This window comes from Canis lupus, chromosome 2 (genome assembly GCF_003254725.2).
Source record: "Canis lupus dingo isolate Sandy chromosome 2, ASM325472v2, whole genome shotgun sequence".
In the NCBI taxonomy this organism is placed as follows: Eukaryota; Metazoa; Chordata; class Mammalia; order Carnivora; family Canidae; genus Canis; species Canis lupus.
The window spans coordinates 74,399,065-74,420,687 of NC_064244.1; the positions used below are offsets into that span (position 1 = coordinate 74,399,065).

The 21,623-nt window shown below is 50.6% G+C and overlaps 1 protein-coding gene and 1 long non-coding RNA gene across 2 annotated transcripts; one reads left to right on the forward strand and one right to left on the reverse strand.

Annotated features, from left to right (window-relative positions):
• Window positions 1-2,294: 2,294 nt before the first annotated feature.
• Window positions 2,295-20,358, reverse strand: LOC112660228 (uncharacterized). Its single transcript, XR_004813623.2, has 6 exons — window positions 20,022-20,358; window positions 18,260-18,319; window positions 16,944-17,055; window positions 9,802-9,876; window positions 4,666-4,764; window positions 2,295-3,104 (listed from the first exon to the last, which is right to left on the reverse strand). It is a non-coding gene; the product is annotated as an uncharacterized LOC112660228 (long non-coding RNA).
• On the forward strand, window positions 14,905-16,519 carry ID3 (inhibitor of DNA binding 3, HLH protein). The gene is made up of 3 exons (XM_025447711.3): window positions 14,905-15,291; window positions 15,411-15,493; window positions 16,025-16,519. Exons 1-2 carry the CDS (start codon window positions 14,992-14,994, stop codon window positions 15,468-15,470), a joined length of 360 nt encoding a protein of 119 aa, XP_025303496.1. The 5' UTR covers window positions 14,905-14,991; the 3' UTR covers window positions 15,471-15,493; window positions 16,025-16,519.
• Window positions 20,359-21,623: the final 1,265 nt, after the last annotated feature.

Consider the following 21,623-nt stretch of genomic DNA (forward strand, 5'->3'; position numbering starts at 1 on the left):
ACATCTTTGGAGAGGTCATTAAACTGCTGGCCACATTAACCAGCAGAGAGTGGTGGGAACCATGACAATCCAGACAACACATCCTCCTCCTAATCCAGGGAGCTGCCCCAGCTGATTTCATCACACATGAATACAGGTTCACTATGGCTGGATCTACCGATATTTATTTACTTACTTACTTACTTACTTACTTACTTATTTATTTATTTATTTATTTATTTATTTATTTATTTATTTATTTTCTTCTTTTCTTTTTTAAAGATTTTATTTATTTATTCATATCAGACACACACACACAGAGAGAGAGGAAGGCAGAGACACAGGCAGAGGGAGAAGCAGGCTCCATGCAGGGAGGCCGACGTGGGACTCAATCCCGGGTCTCCAGGATCACACCCCGGGCCGAAGGCGGTGCTAAACCGGCTGGGCCCCTGGGGCTGCCTTCTTTTTCTTTCTTTTTCCTTTTCCTTTTCCTTTTCCTTTTTCTTTCCTTTCTTTCCTTTCCTTTCTCTTTCTTTTAGAGTAGGCTCCATGCCCAGCATGGAGCCCAACATGGGGTTTGAGCTCATGACCCTGAGATCCAGATCTGAGCTGAGATCAAGAATTGGATGCTTAACCAACTAAGCCACCCAGGTGTCCCTGGGTCTACCAGCATTTCAAATGAATCTGGAAATTTAGTGTTTCAGGTGAAATTTTCCAATTTTGAAATAATTTGTTAAGGCCCCCTCAATTTTTTTTTTATGGGCTAGGTTTGGCCTGAGGCCACTCAGGTGTGACCTCCAGATCCACCTTCACCCTATCAGCTGTAGTGAGACAATGAGATGTTCTCTGGATTTACAGGCTCTGCAGGCTCTGGGGTATGAGGAACAAGCTGCGGTGGGAGGGAATGTGGTCAGGAGCATCGCGGGGTACCGGTGGGGATTCCTGGGGGGAAGTTTGGAGGGAGAGGGGACCAACCATTTCCCTAAGGGACCAACCATCACCTGCAGGAAGCAGTGATGCATCAAAGGGTACAGGAAATCAGGCAGAGGCTGACCTGAAGAAATCAACCAGAGTAAGGTAGGCTTTATGCCTCATGACTTCAGAACAAATTAAGCACACACTTTCTAATTTCAAAAGGTATCAGTTCTTCCCTTCCCCTTGAAAAAACTAGCAAGACTGGCAGGTTGGGGGATGGCAGGAATGGGGGGTGAGAAGGAGGCTTTTCACCGTGTGCCTTTTCATGCTTTCTGAATTTTGAGTCAGGTGTGTTCCCTATTTAAAACATTACATTGAGATCCTCTTATAAATTTAAAAATATTTCCATATACGATAGTTCATGTGAAAGGTATAAACATAAATATAGTTGTCATGGTGACTCTACTGCACTCCCATGAAGATGATATGTGTGACCTCATTGCAAACAGGTTTAGAAATGGTGAAATGGGGACGCCTAGGTGGCTCAGTGGTTCAGGGACCCCAGGATCAAGTTCCACATCAGGCTCCTCATGGGGAGTCTGCTTGTCCCTCTGCCTGTGTCTCTGCCTCTCTCTCATGTATCTCATGAATAAATAAAATCTTTAAAAAAATGGTGAAATGTTGAAAAATTCCTTTGAACTTATCATCTTACTGCTGCTTTTCCTTATCCTCACACACCAGGACTTCAGGAAACCAGACTGGAGTTTTCTTTTTTAAGAAGTGTCTACACCCAATGTGGGGCTCGAACTCACAACCCTGAGACTGGGGTCTTCTTGAGTTCTATTCTATTCCATTCTCAATGGCAAAAAGCAGGGTGCCTGGCTGGCTCAGGCAGTAGAGCAACTCTTGGTCTTGGGGTTATGAGTTCAAGCCCCACATTGGCCTAGAGTCTACTTTTTTTTTTTTAAGATTTTATTTATTTATTCATAAGAGACACACACAGAGAGAGAATGAGAGAGGCAGAGACACAGGCAGAGGGAGAAGCAGGCCCCAGGCAGGGAGCCCAACGTGAGACTAGATTCCGGGTCTCCAGGATCACGCCCTGGGCAGAAGGCGGCACTAAACCGCTGAGCCACCTGGGCTGCCCTGGCCTAGAGTTTACTTAAAGAAATAAATAAATGGCAAGAAGCTAAGGCTCTGACATCATTTGGCTTGTCCTTCCCACACTGAGTGACCTTGAGCAACATACCTAATTTCTTTGAACCTTAGTTTCTGCATCTGTAAAATGGGAATAATAATACCAACATCATGGGTTGTGATGAAGATTAATGAGTTAATGTAAAGTTAAATGTAAATGTAAAGTTCCTGAAACAAAGAAATCAGCACCCATACACATTGACTTGAATTATTAACTATTTTTTTCTATTCTCTTTTAAGCTCGTTTCTTTTGAGTGGGGAAATTATTAGAACCACAACTTAAGACACATAACATAGGCAGTCTAAAATAAAGTGAATTTAACCCCTGGTGCCCCAAATCCTTACAACCACCCAAGGGAGTATCATTGTCTCTATTTCACAGATAAGAGAACTGAGGTTTGGAGTTAGTAAGCAAGTTTACTCAAGGACACTGTGCAGATTGAGGAGGTAGAGGCTCGAACTGGGTTTCCAAGCTTCCAGATCCACTGGCTTTCCATTCAAGTCTGTTCTATGGTGTGATTATAAAATAACAGGGTTTGTTTGTTGGGTTTGGGGACAACCCCTCCCCCACCAGGGCCCCAGATCCACTCGACTCCAAGGTGGGGGTCAGGTCAGGTCTCTGGCTCATATTCTGGCCTCAGCTTCAGAGCCAAGTTCCTTTGTCCCCTGGGAGGGAGGCAGTGTTGGGGAGGGGGTGTCAGAGCATGGGGGCTACCACACATGACCCCGGCCCAGCTGCTGCTGAGCTTTCTCACGGAGGAGGCTCTGTCAGCGTCCCAAATCTGCAGCCTCCCCCTGACCTTTGTCATCTAAGCAGTTGCTGCAGCTTGAAAACATGTCTGGCACCAAACTGGTGCGTCAAATGCCCCCGGAAAGATGGTGAGCACAGCGCAAGCAACCCTCATCACGTGGGAGAGCCCAGAGGTCAGCAGTGCAGCTCTGCAGGCTTCAGATCCGGCTCCTTCACTTCCTGGCTCAGCAGCCTTGGCTTCACCTTTCTGAGATATCCACATCTGTGGAATGAGATAACAGTAGTATCTATCACAAATGTTGGGATACTTTCCTTTTTTTCTCTCAAGAATTTATATATTTATTCATTTGAAAGAGAGAGAGCACAAGTGGAGGGAGGAGCAGAGGGAGAGGGAGAGGCAGACTGCTAGTCAAGGAGCTCGAGGAGGGGCTGGATCTCACAACCTGGAGGTCACTACCTGAGCCAAAATTAAGAGTTGGGCACTTAACTAACTGAGCCATGCAGGTGCCCCAAGTAAACTTTTTTTTAAAGGCACTTTAGAGGCACCTGGGTGGCTCAGTCAGTTAAGAGCCTGACTCTTGGTTTTGGCTGGGGTCATGATCTTGGGGTGATGAGTCTTGAGGAGTCTGCTTGAGATTCTTTCTCTCCCTCTGCCCCTCCCCTTGCTCATGTGCGTGCTCTCTCTCTCACTCTAATAAATTTTTAAAAATGAAGGAGCTTTAATGAGGTATAATTAACATACCATAAAACTCACCCACTTTAAGTATACAATTCAATGATTTTCAGCATATTTACAGAGTTGCAAAACATCACCACGACAATTTTAGAATATTTTTATCAACTCCTCCTCCCCCAAAAAACTGTTCCATTAGAATTCACTCCTTTTGGGGATCCCTGGGTGGCTCAGTGGTTTAGTGCCTGCCTTCAGCCCAGGGCGTGATCCTGGAGACCCAGGATTGAGTCCCATGTCAGGGTCCCTGCATGGAGCCTGCTTCTCCCTCTGCCTGTGTCTCTGCCTCTCTCTCTCTCTGTGTCTCTCATGAATACATAAAATCTTTCAAAAAATAAAAAATAAAAAAAAGATTAATTTATTCATTTGAGGGGGGCTGGGAGGGACAGAGGGAGAGAGAGAATCTCAAGCAGATTCTCCACTGAGCCCAAAGACCAACGTGGGGCTCAGTCTCACGACGCTGAGGTTAGACTTGATCTGAAATCAAGAGTCAGATGTTTAACCAACTGAGCCACTCAGGTGCCCTTCACGTAGCATAATATTTTGGACTCTATGTGTTGCATATGTCAGTACTTAATTCCCTTTTTAAAAAATTTTTATTTATTTATTCATGATAGACACACAGAGAGAGAGGGGCAGAGACATAGGCAGAGAGAGAGAAGCAGGCTCCACGCAGGAAGCCTGACATGGGACTCGATCCTATGACTCAAGGACCATGCCCTGGGCCGAAGGCAGGCACCGAACCGCTGAGCCCTCCAGGGGTCCCCCTCCCTTTTTTATTGCTGGATAATATTCCATTGTATGGAGCTATATCTATTTATTCATTTATCAGTTGATGGACATTTGGGTTGATTCCACTTTTTGGCTACAATGAACAATGTGGCTATGAGTGTCCATGTACAAGTCTTTGAGTAGACACATGTTTTCATTTCTCTTGGGTGGATGCCTACAAGAATTGCTGGGTCATCTGGTCAATTTATGCTTAACTTTTTAAGAAACTGCCAAACTGTTTTCCAAAATTTTCCATTCCCATCAGCAATGTATGAGGGTTTGTTGAGAGAATTAAATGAGGTAATTAACATAATGTGCTTACCATAGTGCCTGGTCATAATGAATCTTCAATAAATGGTAGCTGGTACTAACCGAGATCTTAATAGAATCAACACTACCCACGGTACTGCTGCCTTCTTCCCTGAAAAGAAGGTGGATCTCAAAGAGACAGTCATTCTAAAGTATTAATGTCCATATTCTTTATGTTCTTAGCCTGGCATATAAGGCAGGTATCCCACACACCCCACCTCCATCTACTTATCCAGTCTTGGCCAACATCCACCCCCCTTCTAGCTTCTGCCCAAGCAAGCTGGTTAGCACTTTTGCTCACACCATTCTCTGCCTTCTTCCTTCCTGTCTTCCTCCTGCCCGCTCTTCATGTATTAAAATCCTTCCTGGGGATCCCTGGGTGGCGCAGCGGTTTGGCGCCTGCCTTTGGCCCAGGGCGTGATCCTGGAGACCCGGGATCGAATCCCACGTCGGGCTCCCGGTGCATGGAGCCTGCTTCTCCCTCTGCCTGTGTCTCTGCCTCTCTCTCTCTCACTGTGTGCCTATCATAAATAAATTTAAAAAAAAATAAAATAAAATAAAAAAAAATAAAATCCTTCCTGGCCTTCAAGACTCAGCTCCGGTATTCTTTCCTCTCTAAGGTCTATCTTGGTTCTCTAACTAATTTGATCAGCACGGTCCAATAGGTTTCCACTAGCCATATCTAGTGGAAACTAGTTACCGAGCACTAGAAATGTGGCTAGTCTGAACTAGATGTGCTGCATGATAAAATGCATACCAGATTTTGATGTGCATGAAATCACGTGTATGAATTTTGATGTGTGTGAATTTTCACCAGTGTGAAAATTAACATAAAACAAGTAGTTTTTTGTGTTAATTATATGTTTGAATGATAATATTTTGGGGTGTTTGGGGTTAGGTAAAATCCATTATTAAAATTAATTTCACCTGTTCTTACTTTTCAAAAATGTGGCTGCTGTGAAATTTTAAATCCCATATGTGGCTCCCACTTGTGGCTGCATCATAATTCTATCAGACAGCATTGGTGTAGAGCATCAACATCCCCACAGTTGCTGTTTATTGAGCACCTATTTCTTACATTTTTCTATTATCTGATGTAATGCTCACCACAACCCTGTGGGGTAGATATTATGAATATCTCCCTTTTTGGCAGATAAGGAAGGAGAGGGAGGGTGTGCTCGCCCCAAGGTCACACAGCTGGACACTAGCAGATTCAGTATTCAAATTCAAGTTGTCTGACTCCAAAGCAGATAGTCTTCCATTGGGATTTTGCTGCATAGACCACTAAAGCTTTGGGGGTCTCCATGGGGTGTCTTTGGCTGGAATTAGGACAGCTCTGCATGGTAATGAACCATGCTAATCAGAAACTCTGAATGCTTGTCTTTCATAAATACAAAATGAGAAAGCAGATTAATTAATAGAGGCAATGAATTTGGAATAAATTGGATCTGTGGGTAGAATAAAACGCTGAGGATCACTAATCTAAACAAATATCTCATTTTGCAGGTGGGTAAACTGATGCCCAAAGATGACAGCATTTGCCCAGGATTGTCAGCTAGTGGCAGGGCCAAGTGCAAAAGCTGGGTTTCCAGGATTCTAGGCCGAGGTTCCCTGTGGGTACCTCCAGGTCTTTGCAAGGATGATCTCTGCCCCAAGCCACTTCAAAGGCCTTTGTCTTGAATCAGCCTCCTCCCTCCCCAAGCCCTGTCCCAAGGACTAGACAGGGAGGGGGCCAGGAGACCCAACCCATTTCCATCAGGGTCCCAAGGCCACCGTCCGGTCCTGGGCCAGGAATACCTTTCAGAGTCTGAACCAAACTGGGCTGAAAATAATACTGAACCCTTGGAGGCCTCAGAGAGCCCCTGTTCCTAGTGGACCCTGGTCTAGCAGGCCAGGCCTCCCCAAGTCTCCTCCCTATGGGCTCTCTGGGTTCCCCCAGTCTTCCCCTTGCCAGCTCTCATCTGCACTCATACGTGTGTGGAGGGAGAGGAATGTTTAAACAAACTGCCCACATCTCAGGTTCCCTCTTGCCAGCCCGCTCCAAACAGGCAGGAGACTGTGCTCAATCCAGCACCGTCCCCAGGAGCCAACCCAGGAGAGTCCCAGCCAGATGCACAGACAAGGAGCCACCAAGAGATAGAGCCACAGCAACAAAGAGGCACAGAGTGTGTCCGAGACAAAGAGAGGAGATAGAGGATGGGTGTTTAGATCCAGATAAAGAAAGACACGGAGTAAGAGACCAAGAGACTAGAAATGAGAAGAAAAGGGTGGAGGAGCAAAGGAGATTCGCGAAGAGGAAAACTGGAAAAACGCAAAACAGAAGACCGAGAAATGAGAATTTGCGAAAAGTGGCTGAGGGACAGACGGACGGGGCAGGAGCGCGAAGGGCGCAGAAAGGCCGGGCGCGAGGGCGCGAGGGCGCAGCGAGGGTCCCCGGGGGGCGGCGCTGGGGTCCCGGGGAGGGGGGTCGGGGCGCGAGGGGCGCGGGGCCCCGAGGGGGGGCGCGGAGGTCGGGGTGGGGTGGGGGGGTTCGGGCCCTTCTCCGGGAGCCTCGCCCCGCTGCGCGGGTCCCCGCAGCCGCATTCCTCCGGGTTTCCCACACGCTCGCCATCAAAGAGTCCCCAAAGCCCAGCTTTGCCCGCGCCCCTCCCCCGCCAGGGCTGGAGAAGCCTATTTTTCACCCCCTCCTGGTCTTTAATCTGTTGTGGGGAAAGAAAGCGGCTTTTGTTGGGCGAGGGGCTGCGCGGGGGGCGGGAGGGGGCGCGGGCGATTGTGTGTCTCGCAGCTGCGCGCCTGGGGCCGCCGGGGGTGGGGGCGCGGGGCGCGGGCGGGAGGGCGGGGGGGGGGCCGGGGGCGCGGGGGGCGGCGCGGAGGGTCAGGCGGGGCGACGCGGGGCGCCCTGGCGCAGGCCGGGAGGGCCAAGGTCGGAGCGGGCCAGGATGGGGCGGCAGCCAGGGCGCGGGGTGAAGGCGGAGGGGGTCGCGCGGAGGGAGGCGTGGCGGAAAGGCCACCCGGGCGTGCAAGCGCATTGTCCCCTTGGCCCCGTTTGCACCTGGCCCGATGGACACATACGAGGCGGGCCGTGAGGGAGAAGGCTGCACACCCAGGCAGGCGCGTACCGGGCGGGGCCCACGGAGCGGGGCGCCCCGGGAGACTCACCACGCATCCAGATAGGCCGCATCGCTGCGGAGACCCACACTCTCACCAGGGCCCAGGCAGCCACCCTCAACAGGAGGATCCCCAAACCCAGAGGCGGGTGAAGGGCACACGCTCAGGAAGGAACACAGGCATTCAGAGAAGAACCCACTTCTCAGAGACATACACGCATCCACTGCCTGATGCCGTGAGGGTCTGTTGAGCAAAATGGATTTCAAATGTTGGATTTCCTTCTCCTTCCATCCTCAATTCCTCCTTAATACAACCCCCCACCCCCCATTCTCCAGCATTTGCTTCCCTCTAGTTGGTAACCTGGTTCACGCACAAGCTTTGGACTCAGGCAGCCCTGCTCTGCCTCCCAACAGCTGTGTGACCTTGGGCAAGTCACCTCATCCCTGCGAGCTTCCACTGATATGAGGATGGAGAGAGAGAAACTACATGTAAGATGCCTGGCTCACTGTTGGCACCCAGCAAAAGTTGCCCTTTATTAACCTGCTGATGCTTGAGCCACTGTAATGATTACACTCAGGAGCCCCTTTAGCTGGCAGGAGGCTCTCTCTGAGTTGCAGTCTCTGCTTGTGCTTTCAGACACCCCTGCGTTTCCAGCTTGCTGCAGGGCTGGGCCGGTTGGGGGTAAGGGAGCCCTTTCCTCTCTGGCACGGACACCTGTGTCCCAGGTCAGATTCCCCCTCTTGGACTCAGTACCTACCCTTGAAGCCTTTGAACTGCAGCTGGGACCTAGGCCAACATAAGACAATATCTGGGCAAGGCCTTGGCGGGCTGGTGGGGGTGGGGGGGAGGTCGCTTTTTTTTTTTTTTCTTCCTTTGGACTTCATCTTTTTTTTTTTTTAAGATTTTATTTATTTATTCATGAGAGACACATGAATAGAGAGAGAGAGAGAGGCGAGACATAGGCAGAGGGAGAAACAAGCTCCATCAGGGAGCCCCATGTGGGACTCCAGGATCACACCCTGAGCCAAAGGCAGACACTCAACTGCTGAGCCACCCAGGCATCCCTGGACTTCATCTTTCTAAAGCCTTTTCTTTTCTTTTCTTTTTTTATTTTTAAAGATTTATTTATTTATTCAGAGAGAGAGAGAGAGAGAGAAAGAGAGGCAGAGACACAGGCAGAGGAAGAAGCAGGCTCCATGCAGGAAGCCCGACGTGGGACTCGATCCCAGGTCTCCAGGATCACACCCCAGGCTGCAGGCGGCGCCAAACCGCTGCGCCACCAGGGCTGCCCTCTAAAGCCTTTTCTGACCCCTGTTAGTAGGAGCCCAAATCCAATTGTTGGCATCTGCACCAAAGACATTATGCCTGAGAGTCACAGAATCAGAGTCATCCAGTATAACGTGAATTTGACTTTTAAATCCCTCCATCCCCAAGTGGTCTCCTAAAAGTGATGACTGAGGTGGAACTTAATTCAGCACTTTACTAAGTGCCAGGCACTAGGAGGTATACTGAAATCAGAGAGATAAATACCACCTGGCTGCAAAGCAGGTGAGATATATGCCCTGTATGGTGGTTGGGAGTGTTCAGAGAAATCCTGAATGAAAGTGCTATGGAAATAGAAAACCTCTGCAATATATTCATTTCCTTTTTGTTGTTTTTTTAAGTTACAGTTAAACTCCCACATTACCTGCTGATGCTCTCCAAATGCTAGAAGTTCCAAATTGTCCCTGCTTGACAAGTTGTTGCTGGCCATACTCATGGGCCAAGAAATGCTAGGGTGAGAGAACCAGTCCTTCATGTCTGCACACTGTGTGTGGTTTGAATATGTGTCTCCATCCTTGGAGAATTTGAGCCAATAGACCTGGATTCAAATCTTGATTGGTGGGGTTTTATTTTCAGCCAGCTGTGTGACAAATCTCTTTGAACTTCAGGATCTTTGTCCTAATAATACTTACCCCAAAAGCCTCTAGAGCAGATTATGTAAGATAGAGTTTATAAAAGACCCAACTTAGGATAGGTTCTCAGAAGATAAACTCCTTACCTGCTTCTCTGTGGGTGTCTACCCCTCACCCCAGATGCCAAGTGAGCTCCTGGACATCCCATGGCCACTGCCTACCTGTTGGAGCAAGAGGCTAGTGAATTTCAGGGTGGTCTGGCTGGACCAAACTAGGCTGGATTTGGGTTAGAAGAAGGAGAGAGGGAGGAAACTCAATTCCAAACTGACCCTTAAGAACAGAAGTAGTCATTCTGCACTTTAGGAATAAATGTCCTTTAAAGCATGGACAGGAGAGGGCTTTTGAGGGGAAAAACTTGAAATTTCCAATGCTCTCTGAATCTCTCTGCTTAGAAAACAAAGGTTTTTCCCGTAATGTCCCCAATACCAGTGTCTGTCTTCCTATCAAATGCGCGCGCACACACACACAAGCTTTTCTCTATCCAGTAGAATAAAACACTTTCAGGACTGAGCTACCTTCCCAAGAAGTCCCTTGAAGGCACAGATGGAAAAGCATAGGCACGGAAGAAGGACACAAGCTTTGAGACAGGCAGACATGGGTACAAATCTTGGATCTGCCGCTTACTGGCTATGTGATCTTGGACAAGCATATTAACCTTTCTAAGCCTCAGTTTCCTTGTCTGCAAAATCCATAATGGGATAATGTATGCGAAGATGAACAGTTATGATTCAATGAAAGATGAGGATGAGGATGAGGGTGAGGATGATGATGATGATAGCACCAAGTACTTCTTAACTATAGAGTAGCCTATCTTGGAGACTGCTGAAATACCCACCCCCATAAGGACTCAAGCCTTGCATCTCCATGCTTCCTACAGTCCCCTTCAGGGTATTACCCACATTCCTGAGAACAGTCTCAGCAGGAACCATTAAACTCACCTGGCATCACCTATTCTACTCACCAGGGGTGCATCACACCGTAGCACAGAAAAATAACTAATTGGTTCCCACAGCACTTTCCAATCCTCCTCCCCTTCGGTCCTCCCAGCTGAGGTAAGTGGCTATCATTTTCCTCCCCATTCTACAGAAGACACAACTGAGGCAGAGTGAGGGGAAGTAGTCCATACAGGAATTTGGAGGCTGGTCTTGACTCTGAATTCCCTGGGGTTTCCTTGTATCACATGAGTCTCAAGCAGCACTTTGAGGTCTAGCCTCGCTGAGGGGAGAAGGAGCCGTTCTTTTTTTTTTTTTCCTTTCTATTTTTTTTTAGAAGTCCATTCTTATGTGAATGGCTAGAAAGTGCTCAGCACACAGTTACAGGTACTTTGAGAGCAAACAGTTACCTATTAGGAAATGCAGCATCTGGGGGTCTTCTGAGACCACAGCAGGCCACTGTAATGCTAATGAGGGCTAGGGAACAGTGTGGACAGGGAGTCAAGTTAGGGGAGGTCAGGGTTCTGCCCCCCCCCCCCACAGCTGACATCCCAAGTAACCTTGGGCAAGTTTCTGAGGTTTCCTTGATTCCAACTTTACAACATAAGTGGGGAAAAAATAGATAGGTAGATAAATAGATAGAAACTCAGTTTAGGCAAAAAGACATCTGCAGTTCTCATCATCATTACTTTGGCTTTGAAAACGACAGCTCAGAGACCCCCCACCACTTTTTAAAATTTTAAAGACAAAACAGTATCACTTAATGGTTCTGCCAACACTTCAAAAAATCAGAGAACACAACACTGAATTTTTTTTTTCTCTTCGTCTTCTTCTTCTTCTTCTTTTTTTTTTTCTTTCAATTTTGGCAAAGGAAGATTCAGTTCCTGGAAATGCTTACAAAATGATTCCTGACACTGGGAGGAGATAGTTTAAAAAGGAAGAAGGAGATGGCAAAGAAAAACTACATACATATAGAGATCAAGGAAGAAGGTGGAAGGAAAGAAAAAAAAAAAACAAAAGGAAGAAAAGAAAGAACCAAAAGAGGGAGGGAAAAAAGACTTTGAAGGGCCCCAATTCAAGGAACGTTATCAAGTTCCCAGCATCTGCAATTCACCAGCCGCTCTCGGGTCGGGGAGGCGCAGACCCCGCCCCTTTCTCGGGTGTCGGGCGCCCATTGGTGGGGGCGGCAGTCGCCGACCGGTGACTGCCCGAGGAAAGGTTGCCTGGGACACGCATCCCTGTGTGAACGCATGACGTCCCACCCTGGCGCCAGGCTGTCTGGGGCTGAGTCTTAGATCAACACAGCTGTGGGACCGGGACCCACAGCTGGGCAAAGGAGCGGATTCCTCAACAAAAAATAGGATTGTGAGAAAAGTTCTGAAACAAAAACAGCGCAGACAAAAGCCTTAATGACATCCTTTCATAAAAATAAAAAATGCAAGAGGGGGGAAAAAGCTGGTAAAAGGAGCAGAACTGGGAACAGAAAGTTCAGAGGCATTTGGAATAAGAGGCTGAGGCCCCGCCACCACTAAACTAGTTGCAGAAGGCCCGAGCTAGCCCCTCCAGTCTGCTGTTGGAAAAAGAAGTCTCTAGGGTTCAAACTTTATTCAGTGTCCCCAACCGTCCCCTGCTTCTTTCAGAATTAGACTCTTAGGTTGGAGAGGACCCCTAGAGGTCTTTTGCACCCCTCTCCCTCCCCCTCCCCGCCCGGTCCCCCAGTTTTGCAGAAAATTCTGCCCAGGAAGGAAGGAAACTCGTCCAAGGCCACATTGCAAGTTATTGGCATGGCCAAGAGAGAATCTGCTTGCTAATCCCACTGCATCCTTCTACTGCCTTGTGTCACACAGCCCATGGGCATTTCAGCCTGAAAGCATCTTGGGAAATAGTAAATGTGAAGATGCTTTGCAAACAGGTACGCGAGCCTGAGGCATCAGTGGTAGCAACAGAGGAGGGGAAAAGGCAAGAAGAGAACCTGTAGGGACCTGTGGACTGAACACCTAACACACACCTGGCCCCATGCTGTGTCCCCAGGCACTAAGGAGACTACCAGATCTGGTGGAAAGAGCATATGTCAAGTGCCTTGCAGAGCAGAGGCATGCAGTAATTATTTGTTGAATAAATGAGCTAGATCTAATTAGCCTTCGTTTTTATAAATTGGGAACTTGAGGCATGGAGAGTTGACTTAGTTCAACATCATTAGTAAAAGAGAAGAACCGGGATTTGAACATAAATCTGCCTGGCTCCAAAGGCCATGATTTTTCCAGAACACCCTCCCCCCCAACCCAGGCTTGACCATTTTGCACAAACCACGGAAGTCTGCGTGATAGAAAAGGAAAGGGTTTTCTATTTGGTCACTCAGGAGTCTGCGGAGCCACCATTTTCCTTTCCCATGACCAAATAGCTGGCATTCTCTTCTTCTGACGTCTGTAGCATTTATAGACTGACTTGTGCACTTACAGGTTATTTTCTTCTTCCTCATGCTAAAAAGTATAAGAAACTTGGAAACATTAACATTCTAGGGAGAAATCTTTAGAAGACCCCTTTCTTGGGACACAGAACCTTGTGTGGTATGATGGCAAACAATAGGACTTCAGGGCTGAGTCTACCATTAGCTGTGGTGTGACACTGGACATGTTTTTATAGCCCCTCTCTGAGCCCTTTACTACCCCACACCTGCCTGTCCAAATTTCATAAAGCCTTAGATTTCTAGTATTGGGAAGGATTTAAAATAATCACTTAGCACCATCTCCCCATATTAGTCACAAGGCAACAAAGGCCAGGGTAAATGGGCTTGTTCAAGATCGCATGGCTATGTGGATTTCCAGTCCAGCGTCCTCTCTACGATTATTATTTTGAGATTCTCCTAGCTCTGAGCTCCCATTGTCCTTTTAATTAGTGCCACATACTATAGAAATCTTAATTGTTTCCTGTGTTAATCTTGTCTCCCCAAATTGTGAGATTCTTGAGAGCAGGAGCCACTGTTCTGTGTAAGATGACTCCATAAATATTTACCAACTGATTGATTTAGGAAGCAACCATTGGGGGAATCCCACCTGGTCAGTTCCAAGATGAAAACCAGCATTTTGAGGCTGCAAATTCCCAAAAGTTCTGGGAAGTGACAAGAAGACAAGAATACTGAGTGCAATGTCCTGTTGCAATACAGGGCTTAGCTTCCCTGTTCTCTGATCCCTTTCCTGGGCTCTCAGATAGAGCTGGAGCTATTTCAGTGAGGCTAAGAATAATCAAGTCCAGGTGGCCCTACCCTTCCATAGCAGAAAGGGACAGACAATAGAGTGATGAAATTACCAAACTATTGTTTTCTGCATAGAGGTGTGTGGAAAGTGTGGGGGGTGGGGGGATGGCAAAGCAAGAGTTAAGAGATTGACCCCCCCCACGGGGGACCCCTTGAAAGATTGATACAGAAATCATCTTGTCTGTCGCCCCATATTTAAAACTTGGTCCAAGATTTTAATCAAACTCACTTCCAAAACACAACTGGCAAATATTTGGCTCCTTATGGAGCGCATGGGGCCAGAGGGTGGGAGCTCCTTTCTCTCCCCATGCAAAAATCACGGATTCGGCCTGCTTTCTTCTTCTTCTTCTTTTTTTTTTTTTTTCCTTTTCCCCTGTTGCTCAAATAGTGTTCTTTGCTCAAACCCCCTTCCCCTCCTCCTTCTGCAATCTCAGCCCTAGCCCAAATCTGTTTTCTTCATTGTAAACTCAGCTTCACCGCAATTAATTTTTTTTCCCCTCTGGTCACAAGATAATTCCTGACGCCAGTGAGTCTGGAGGTCAGACGAACAGCAAATTGGGGAACAAGGCGGCACTAATTCCTTACAAGTTTCCCTTGAAAAATCCTTTGCTTTAAAAAAAAAAAAAAAAAGCTTCTTTGCTGTTCAGGGATTTATGACCTCAGAGGAGCTGTGGGTTCGAACTAGTGTTGGGCTGTGGGTGGACTGGCAGGGGGCAGGGGAGCTCAAAGATCTGGGGCGCTGCCAGGAAAAGGCAAATTCTTAAAGTTAATGGTTTTAAGTGATTTTTTAAAATCCTCGCTGGCAAAGAGGCCTGCCTCTCCCCAGTATCAGCGCTTCCTCATTCTTTGAATCCGCGGCTCCGCGGTATTCGGCGTCAGACCAGCCGGAGGAAGCCTGTTTGCAATTTAACCGGGTTGTGAACGCCCAGGGCTGGCGGGGGCGGGGCCGAGGCGCGCGTTTTGCATAAAGGGGCGTGGCCCCGACCGGGCTCTATAAGTGGGGCCGCGGCCGGCGTGCGCGCGTTGCCAGCTGCTGTCGGGGCTCCCTGGCTCTCCTGCTCCTCTCGGCACCTCCGGCCTCACTCTGCAATATGAAGGCGCTGAGCCCGGTGCGCGGCTGCTACGAGGCGGTGTGCTGCCTGTCCGAACGCAGCCTGGCCATCGCGCGCGGGCGCGGCAAGGGCCCGGCGGCCGAGGAGCCGCTGAGCCTGTTGGACGACATGAACCACTGCTACTCGCGCTTGCGGGAACTCGTACCCGGAGTCCCGCGAGGCACTCAGCTTAGCCAGGTGGAAATCCTGCAGCGCGTCATCGACTACATCCTCGACCTGCAGGTGGTCCTGGCCGAGCCCGCCCCTGGACCCCCCGACGGCCCGCATCTTCCCATCCAGGTGCGTGGGGGCGTGCGCGGGAGGTGGGGCGGGCTCGAGCTCCGGAGCCGGGATGCTGCTTGGACTCCTGAAACTCCCAAACGCCGGGCATCACTTTACCCTCTTTCTCCTCGTCTCAGACAGCCGAGCTCGCTCCGGAACTCGTGATCTCCAACGACAAGAGGAGCTTCTGCCACTGACCTGGCAGCCCTGGCGCCTCCAGGTGAGTCTCCCCGCCGTCGCCCAGGGGGTGGGGGTGGGGGTGGGGCGGTGCTTAAAGCGACAGATCTTGGAACTGGTTGGCCTTTTAAGCGATTATTGCCATCTCAGTTTGGGGAAAACGGGGCGAGGGTGGGGCGAGAGTGGCTTAACCCTCGGTTCCATCAAATGAATGACAGAACCAATTCCCATCCAATGTGCGTTTCCACCTTCCGCGCGCTTTGCCCCTGCCCTCCCCCAGTGGCCAAAGACAGGGGGAAAAGTAGGCGCAGGTAAATAAAAGAGCCGTTCTGTCCGTAGTTGGGAGTGTAGGCTTCTCCCAACTAGTGTCAATTCCAAGAGGGCGGGGTGGTTGCAAGCTCCGCCTGTGGTCCTTTGGCGCCAACTGGGTGGGGGCAGCTTAGGGCTCAGAGTTATCAGCTGGAGGTAGAGACCAAGTTTCCTCCCTGGCGCCGGGCAGTCTGCGGACGGCCCCCGCCTCGGCGCGCTCGGCGGAAACTGATGGCTCCCTGGTCTTCTTTCCTCCCCCGCCCAGAACGCAGGTGCTGGCGCCCGTTCCGCCTGGGACCCCGGGACCCTCTACGGCCGGAAGCCCGAGGGCATGGATGGGCCCCAACCTCGCCCTGCCCACTTGACTTCCCCAAACCCCCGCCTCGAGGCTGGACCTGGCGCCCGGGAGCGGAGGACTGTGAACTTGGGTGGCCTAAAGAGCCAGAGCTAGCTCTGGGCACCAGCTGGGCAACATCTCCCAGCCCCCACCCCACCCCCAAGTTTTAAAGACTGTCTTTCACAGTGTGGAGTTGGGGGGGGGAGTGGCTGCTCTCCAAAGTCTGCCAAGGCAGCAGTAGAGCTGGTCTTCTGGTCTCCTTGGAGAAAGGCTCTGTTGCCCTGATTATGAACTCTATAATAGAGTATATAGCTTTTGTACCTTTTTTGCAGGAAGGTGACTTTCTGTAACCATGCAATGTATATTATTAAACTTTTTATAAAAGTTAACATTTTGCATAATAAACGGTTTTTAAACACTTGAGTATATGAGTATGTAATTTGTTTCCTTAAATGCTAATGCTCTCATAAGGCTGAATGTAGGGGAAATATAGATGTCCTTCTTGGACCTTGGGAAAAGCAAACTTGCTTATTAAAGGGAGATGGAAAAATGTCAACTAAGACTGGGGGCGGGGGCAGTGGAAAGAGTTCCTGCTTGGGAGCCTCATATCCATTAAGGGTGGGTGCAGAGAAGATCCTGGCCCTGTCCCCTCATTTTGTGGATGAGGGGAAGTGACTAGCACAATCTCACCCGGCAATTTGGGGGCTCGGGATAGAAATTGGGTCTCCTGAGTCCCAGTTTCTTAGGTCCCTTAGCCGTTTTGCTACATTACCCGATGGCTGTCCTCTTCAATGTCGTTAATTATTCATGTCTTTCTAGCAGGGGATGTGGAAGAGTGGCGTCTCACCTGGTGCCCAGACAGGGGTGGTGGTTGATAGACCCATTTCAGAGATGAATAAGCAGATCAGGGCCTGGTTTCATTTCCCTCCTCATGCTCTCTGGTTTGGCTTCCTCTTGGGCTTCCAAATTTGGAAAAAGAAAAAACGGGAGATGGGTTTTTCTCATCCCTCAAATCCCCAGCCACTCTGATCAGAATGATTTGGATGCTGTTTGGGGAGCACTAGTGTACCAATCCCTCTTCTACCACCAGGTAATTGGAAGACTGAGCCTAAAGTGGGAATTTGAAGCAGCAGCCCCACACCCCTCATTCCTTCTGATATTTCCTTCCTATAGCACCTCCATTGGGAGTCTACTCTGTGAACATCTTTATTTCAGAAATGGAGAAACTGAGGCTCAGTGGATAATGGGTCTGGGCCAGCTTCTTACAACCCCTTGAGAGAAAGATGGGATTTTAACCCAATGACAGTGACTACAAATGTAGTGGAGAGCCTAAGACTGGTCATCCCACGGTGCCAGGTCCAAGAGTGGGGCAGAGGGCAAGACCCCCAAACCACACCATCCCTCCTTGCCCCCCACCAGGCAGCTCCCCAGGTGGGCTCCACCAGGCTCCTGGCCTCACCAGATTCCTGTTTATGATATGAGCTCATCTGTGTTGGCCCCTGGCATGAGTTACTTCAATATTTCATAACAAACAGGTCATGTCATCACCCTTCATGCTTTAACCCTGGTGAGCTTTCAGGGGTGAACAGGGGCATGTGGTGGGGAGGCAATCTGTCTTTGCCAATCAGCTGACCAGCGATTCCTAACCTGTTTTCCTGGCTTCCTCTGATGTTCTAGTGGAAGGTATGCGCACTCCAGAAAATATATACACATACCTTTGCAGAGTGTTAGCAGACCTCTAATCCCCTAGGAAGTCCTCAGCCCCCATGTGAATAACTCCTGCCTCAAAACCAACCTGCCTCCCAACCTGGGTCTACCTTGGTTTGTTTTGTTAGGTGTGCTGTGCTGGCTCTGGTGGCAGCCATGCAAGGGTGCAAATTCTTGCTTTATCACATCCTAGCTGTACAATGCAGGCTAGAGACTGCCTCCCTTGACCCTTGGTTTCCACATCTATGTAAGATTGCTGATCCTGAGCCATCTACTCTGAGGCACCTGGCCCTACACGAGACCATTAATTGCAGGAGAGCCAGGCACTGAACTCTTCATCCACCCTTACTGCCACAGCATGCTGCTTCCTGCTCACTCAGAAGCTGTGGGACTGGGGACGGCTAGAAAAGAGCCAAATGGCTCATCTGCCATGTGACCTTGAGCAAGCCACTTTACCTCTCCAAGCCTCTCTCCTTCCTTTGCCCGACAGCTGGCAGTTCTCTTACAGCCTTCTCCCTGGACAGAAGATAATGGTGGGAAAGGTCTTTGAAATGCATCACACACCTACAAGGTATTATTAAGCTAATTCCAAGGAAATTGCCTGTCAGGTCTGCTGAGACTGAGCTCTTCAGGTGGCTGGGACAAAAGCTGAAACCAGGATGCCAATTCATTAGTCATTAGAGAGTGAAAGCAATTTGGCCGCGGGTCGGAAAACTCTCAGAATGAGGATAGTGTCGTCTGTCATAATCACCTACCGGGTGCCTGCCAGGTGTCAGGCTCTGTTTTATCTTAATTTTTTTCTAATCCTCACCACAACTCAGCAAAGCTGGTATCTTTATTCCCATTTTACGTAAGAAACTGATTCAGAGAGGCTGAATAACTCGATGCAGGTCACACCGCAAAGAAGTGGCACAGCAGGAATGAGTAAACCCAACTCCACGTAGCTTCAAAACCTATTCTCGTGTCTACTCCAGGACAGCTCTCCTCCCTGGCCATTCCCTGCACCTGGTACCTGTGCAGTCCCCAGTGGGTGCTTGCTGAATGAAAGACCCAGGGCCATCGCGGGGTCCCTCTCCCTCATTTGTGATTGGGGTGATTGATGGTACTTCTGTTGCAGGTTTGTGACGCGGATTAGAGGTAACGCGCGCAAAGGAAGCATCTACCAGGTTCCCCGAAACACAAGATTCACTATTAACTGTCTTGCTTCGTGATCGCGTCGACTCTGAAATAGGCACCTTTGGAAGAGATTTTTTACTTTGTAAATAAAACAGGACAGGCAGGCTCAGAACGGAGGAAGGAACTTGCCCGTGGCCACACGGCTCCTAAGCAACAAAGCAGGGATTCAGATCCATGCCCGTGACACCGGGGACGGTGCCCTTGAGAGGAGGCCGGTTACAGGCGTCCCCAGCTGGGGATGCGCCCAACAACCTTCCATTGTGCGCGTTCCCGGCCTCGTCTCCGCTCCCGGCCAGCGCTCGCCTGCGTCGCCCCGGGCTCCGCGCTCGGGCCTGCGGGCGCTCGCTCCTGCCCGCCCCGCGGCCGCCCCGCGCCCTCCGCCGGCGCCTCTCGCCGCAGCTCCTGCGGCCGCCGCTCGCAGCCCGGGCGGGGGCGGAGCCTGGGCCCCCACGTGGCCCGAGCCCGGCGGGGCGGAGGCGCGCCCGCCCCGCCCCCCGCCCGGCGACCCGCGCTGCCCCCCCGCGGGCCCTGGGGGCCGCTCGCAGGTGTTCGCTGGCGCCCGGATGTCTGAGCTCTGGCTCCGCTCTGGCTCCGGCTCCCTCCGCAGCCTGCGGGCGGGGCTCCCAGCCCATCCGGAGCCTCGCGGCGCCCCCGCCGCTCTGCCAGCAGCGCGGCCTCCCAGTTCCCAGCCTCCCGGCCGGGCCCCCCCACCCAGCGGAGTCGCTGACCCCACGGCTCTCCCGCTGCCCCCAGCTGCGCTCGGGCCGCTGCAGCCTCAGCGCGCCCCCACCCCGCTTCCTGCCTGGGCAGGCTTTGCCCTGGCCCGGCGGCCGCCCTGGATCGCACCCCCGTTCCTTCCTTCCTTCATTCTTTCAGGCAACTCGCATTCCTCGAGCGCCTGCGACGTGCCCCGCACAAGGCCCATCCGACCTTCCGAGGGTGGCCCCGGGCCCGCTGGGGTGCTCCGGGAAGCCTCGCCCTCCGCCCCAGTCTCCCTCCCCGCCCCGCCCCGCTCTCCTCTCCCGCGTCCTATTTCACTCACAATTTAGCGTTTCATGGTTCTCTGGTTATTTCTCCTCCTGTTAAGGGTCAGTCGGTGGCAAGGTCAAGGGGTCTCCTTGTGACCCAAATCAGAGGTCAGTCTGAAAGGAGGGTGAGGGGGCAGAGTGTGGCCAGAGCTGGGGTTCAGCCAGACTGTGGCAGGGTTTGGGGCAAGTCTGGATAGGAGTGGGCAGCAGTCAGTCAGCCTGTGGCCTGGGTTAACAGACACGGTGCCAGGGTCAGTCTGGGGAGCGTCAGTGCTGGAGGTTAGTGAGTCAGTCCTTGGTCGGATCAGTGGGCAGACCAGATCGGGCTAGTAGGTTCTCCATGACAAGGATTTGGCCTTATCTTTGACAAGCCAGATAAAGGGCGGGGGCTGGCTGTAGCCCTCTGAACTCAGACTCCTTTGACTGCATGGCTGGGGGGCTGACTGTGGCCTCCCCTCTTCACCACCCAAGCTGTTGGACTGACCTTCCATCCGGGGACACTCCCTCTCTTCCTCAACACCACCACCCTATTCCCACTTTGTGCCAGATGTGGAAGGCAGAACTCTGATTGGGCCAGACCACGGTCACAGGGAGCCCAGGTGGACAGTAACTCGGGGACCACAGCTGGGAGGTCTTGGGCTTCCTTCGAGCCCCACCCTGAGGCCACCCATGTTTGACAGCTAAGTTGATGTGCTTCTCTGTACCTTTTGCTGTTTGTTCATAAATCTAAAGCTTGGGCAGCCTGGGAGGCTCAGCGGTTTAGTGCCACCTTCGGCCCAGGGCGTGATCCTGGAGACCCGGGATCGAGTTCCGCAATGGGCTCCCTGCATGGAGCCTGCTTCTCCCTCTGTCTGTCTCTGCCTCTCTCTCTCTCTCTCATGAATAAATAAATAAAATCTTAAAAAAAAAAATCTAAAGCTTGCCAGGGACGGAAGGGCCCTTATAGGTCACAAATGCGGCCCAGAGAGGGTAAGGAGCCTGCTCAGGGGGGTATACAGAAAGTTCATAGTCAAGACAGGACACGAACCCAAGCCTCTACCTTCCTATCTAGGGTTCTTTCTGTGATACCCGCTTGCCCTGAGCAGGGATTATTATTCCCACTTTAGGGATGGGGCAGCTGAGACTCTGAGAGGCTTAGGGCCTCACACAGCTCCAGTAGAGGGACTGCCAGCCCCCTCTCCCCCCTACCTTCCCAACCTTCCATGCACCCTGAAGATCTGTAAATATGAAGTCAGGGATGGTGATTCCCTAAAGCATTGCCTCCTTGTCATTGCCACCCAGCCGCCTCCCTTCTGCCCTCATTAGGAGCAAATGAAACAAGGGTGGCCAAGCATGAGCTGGAAGCTGGGGAGGGGAGAGAACACTTTTAAGAACTGCTGGGGAAAAGCTTAGCCTGGTTCTTATGGAAACATATGGAACTCATTACCCTAAGTCGAGGTGGTCGCCGGCCAGCTGGCAGTTGGTTGGTTTGGGGCTAAAAGTGTGCGTCGTATGGCAATAAGGGTACCCAAGGCATGACACATTCTCTAGCATACCCCTCCCGCTCACTGATCCAGGTTCTTCCAGAACTTGGTTTGGTTTCCACCTTATGCCATTTTCTAGCGTGTGCGTGTACA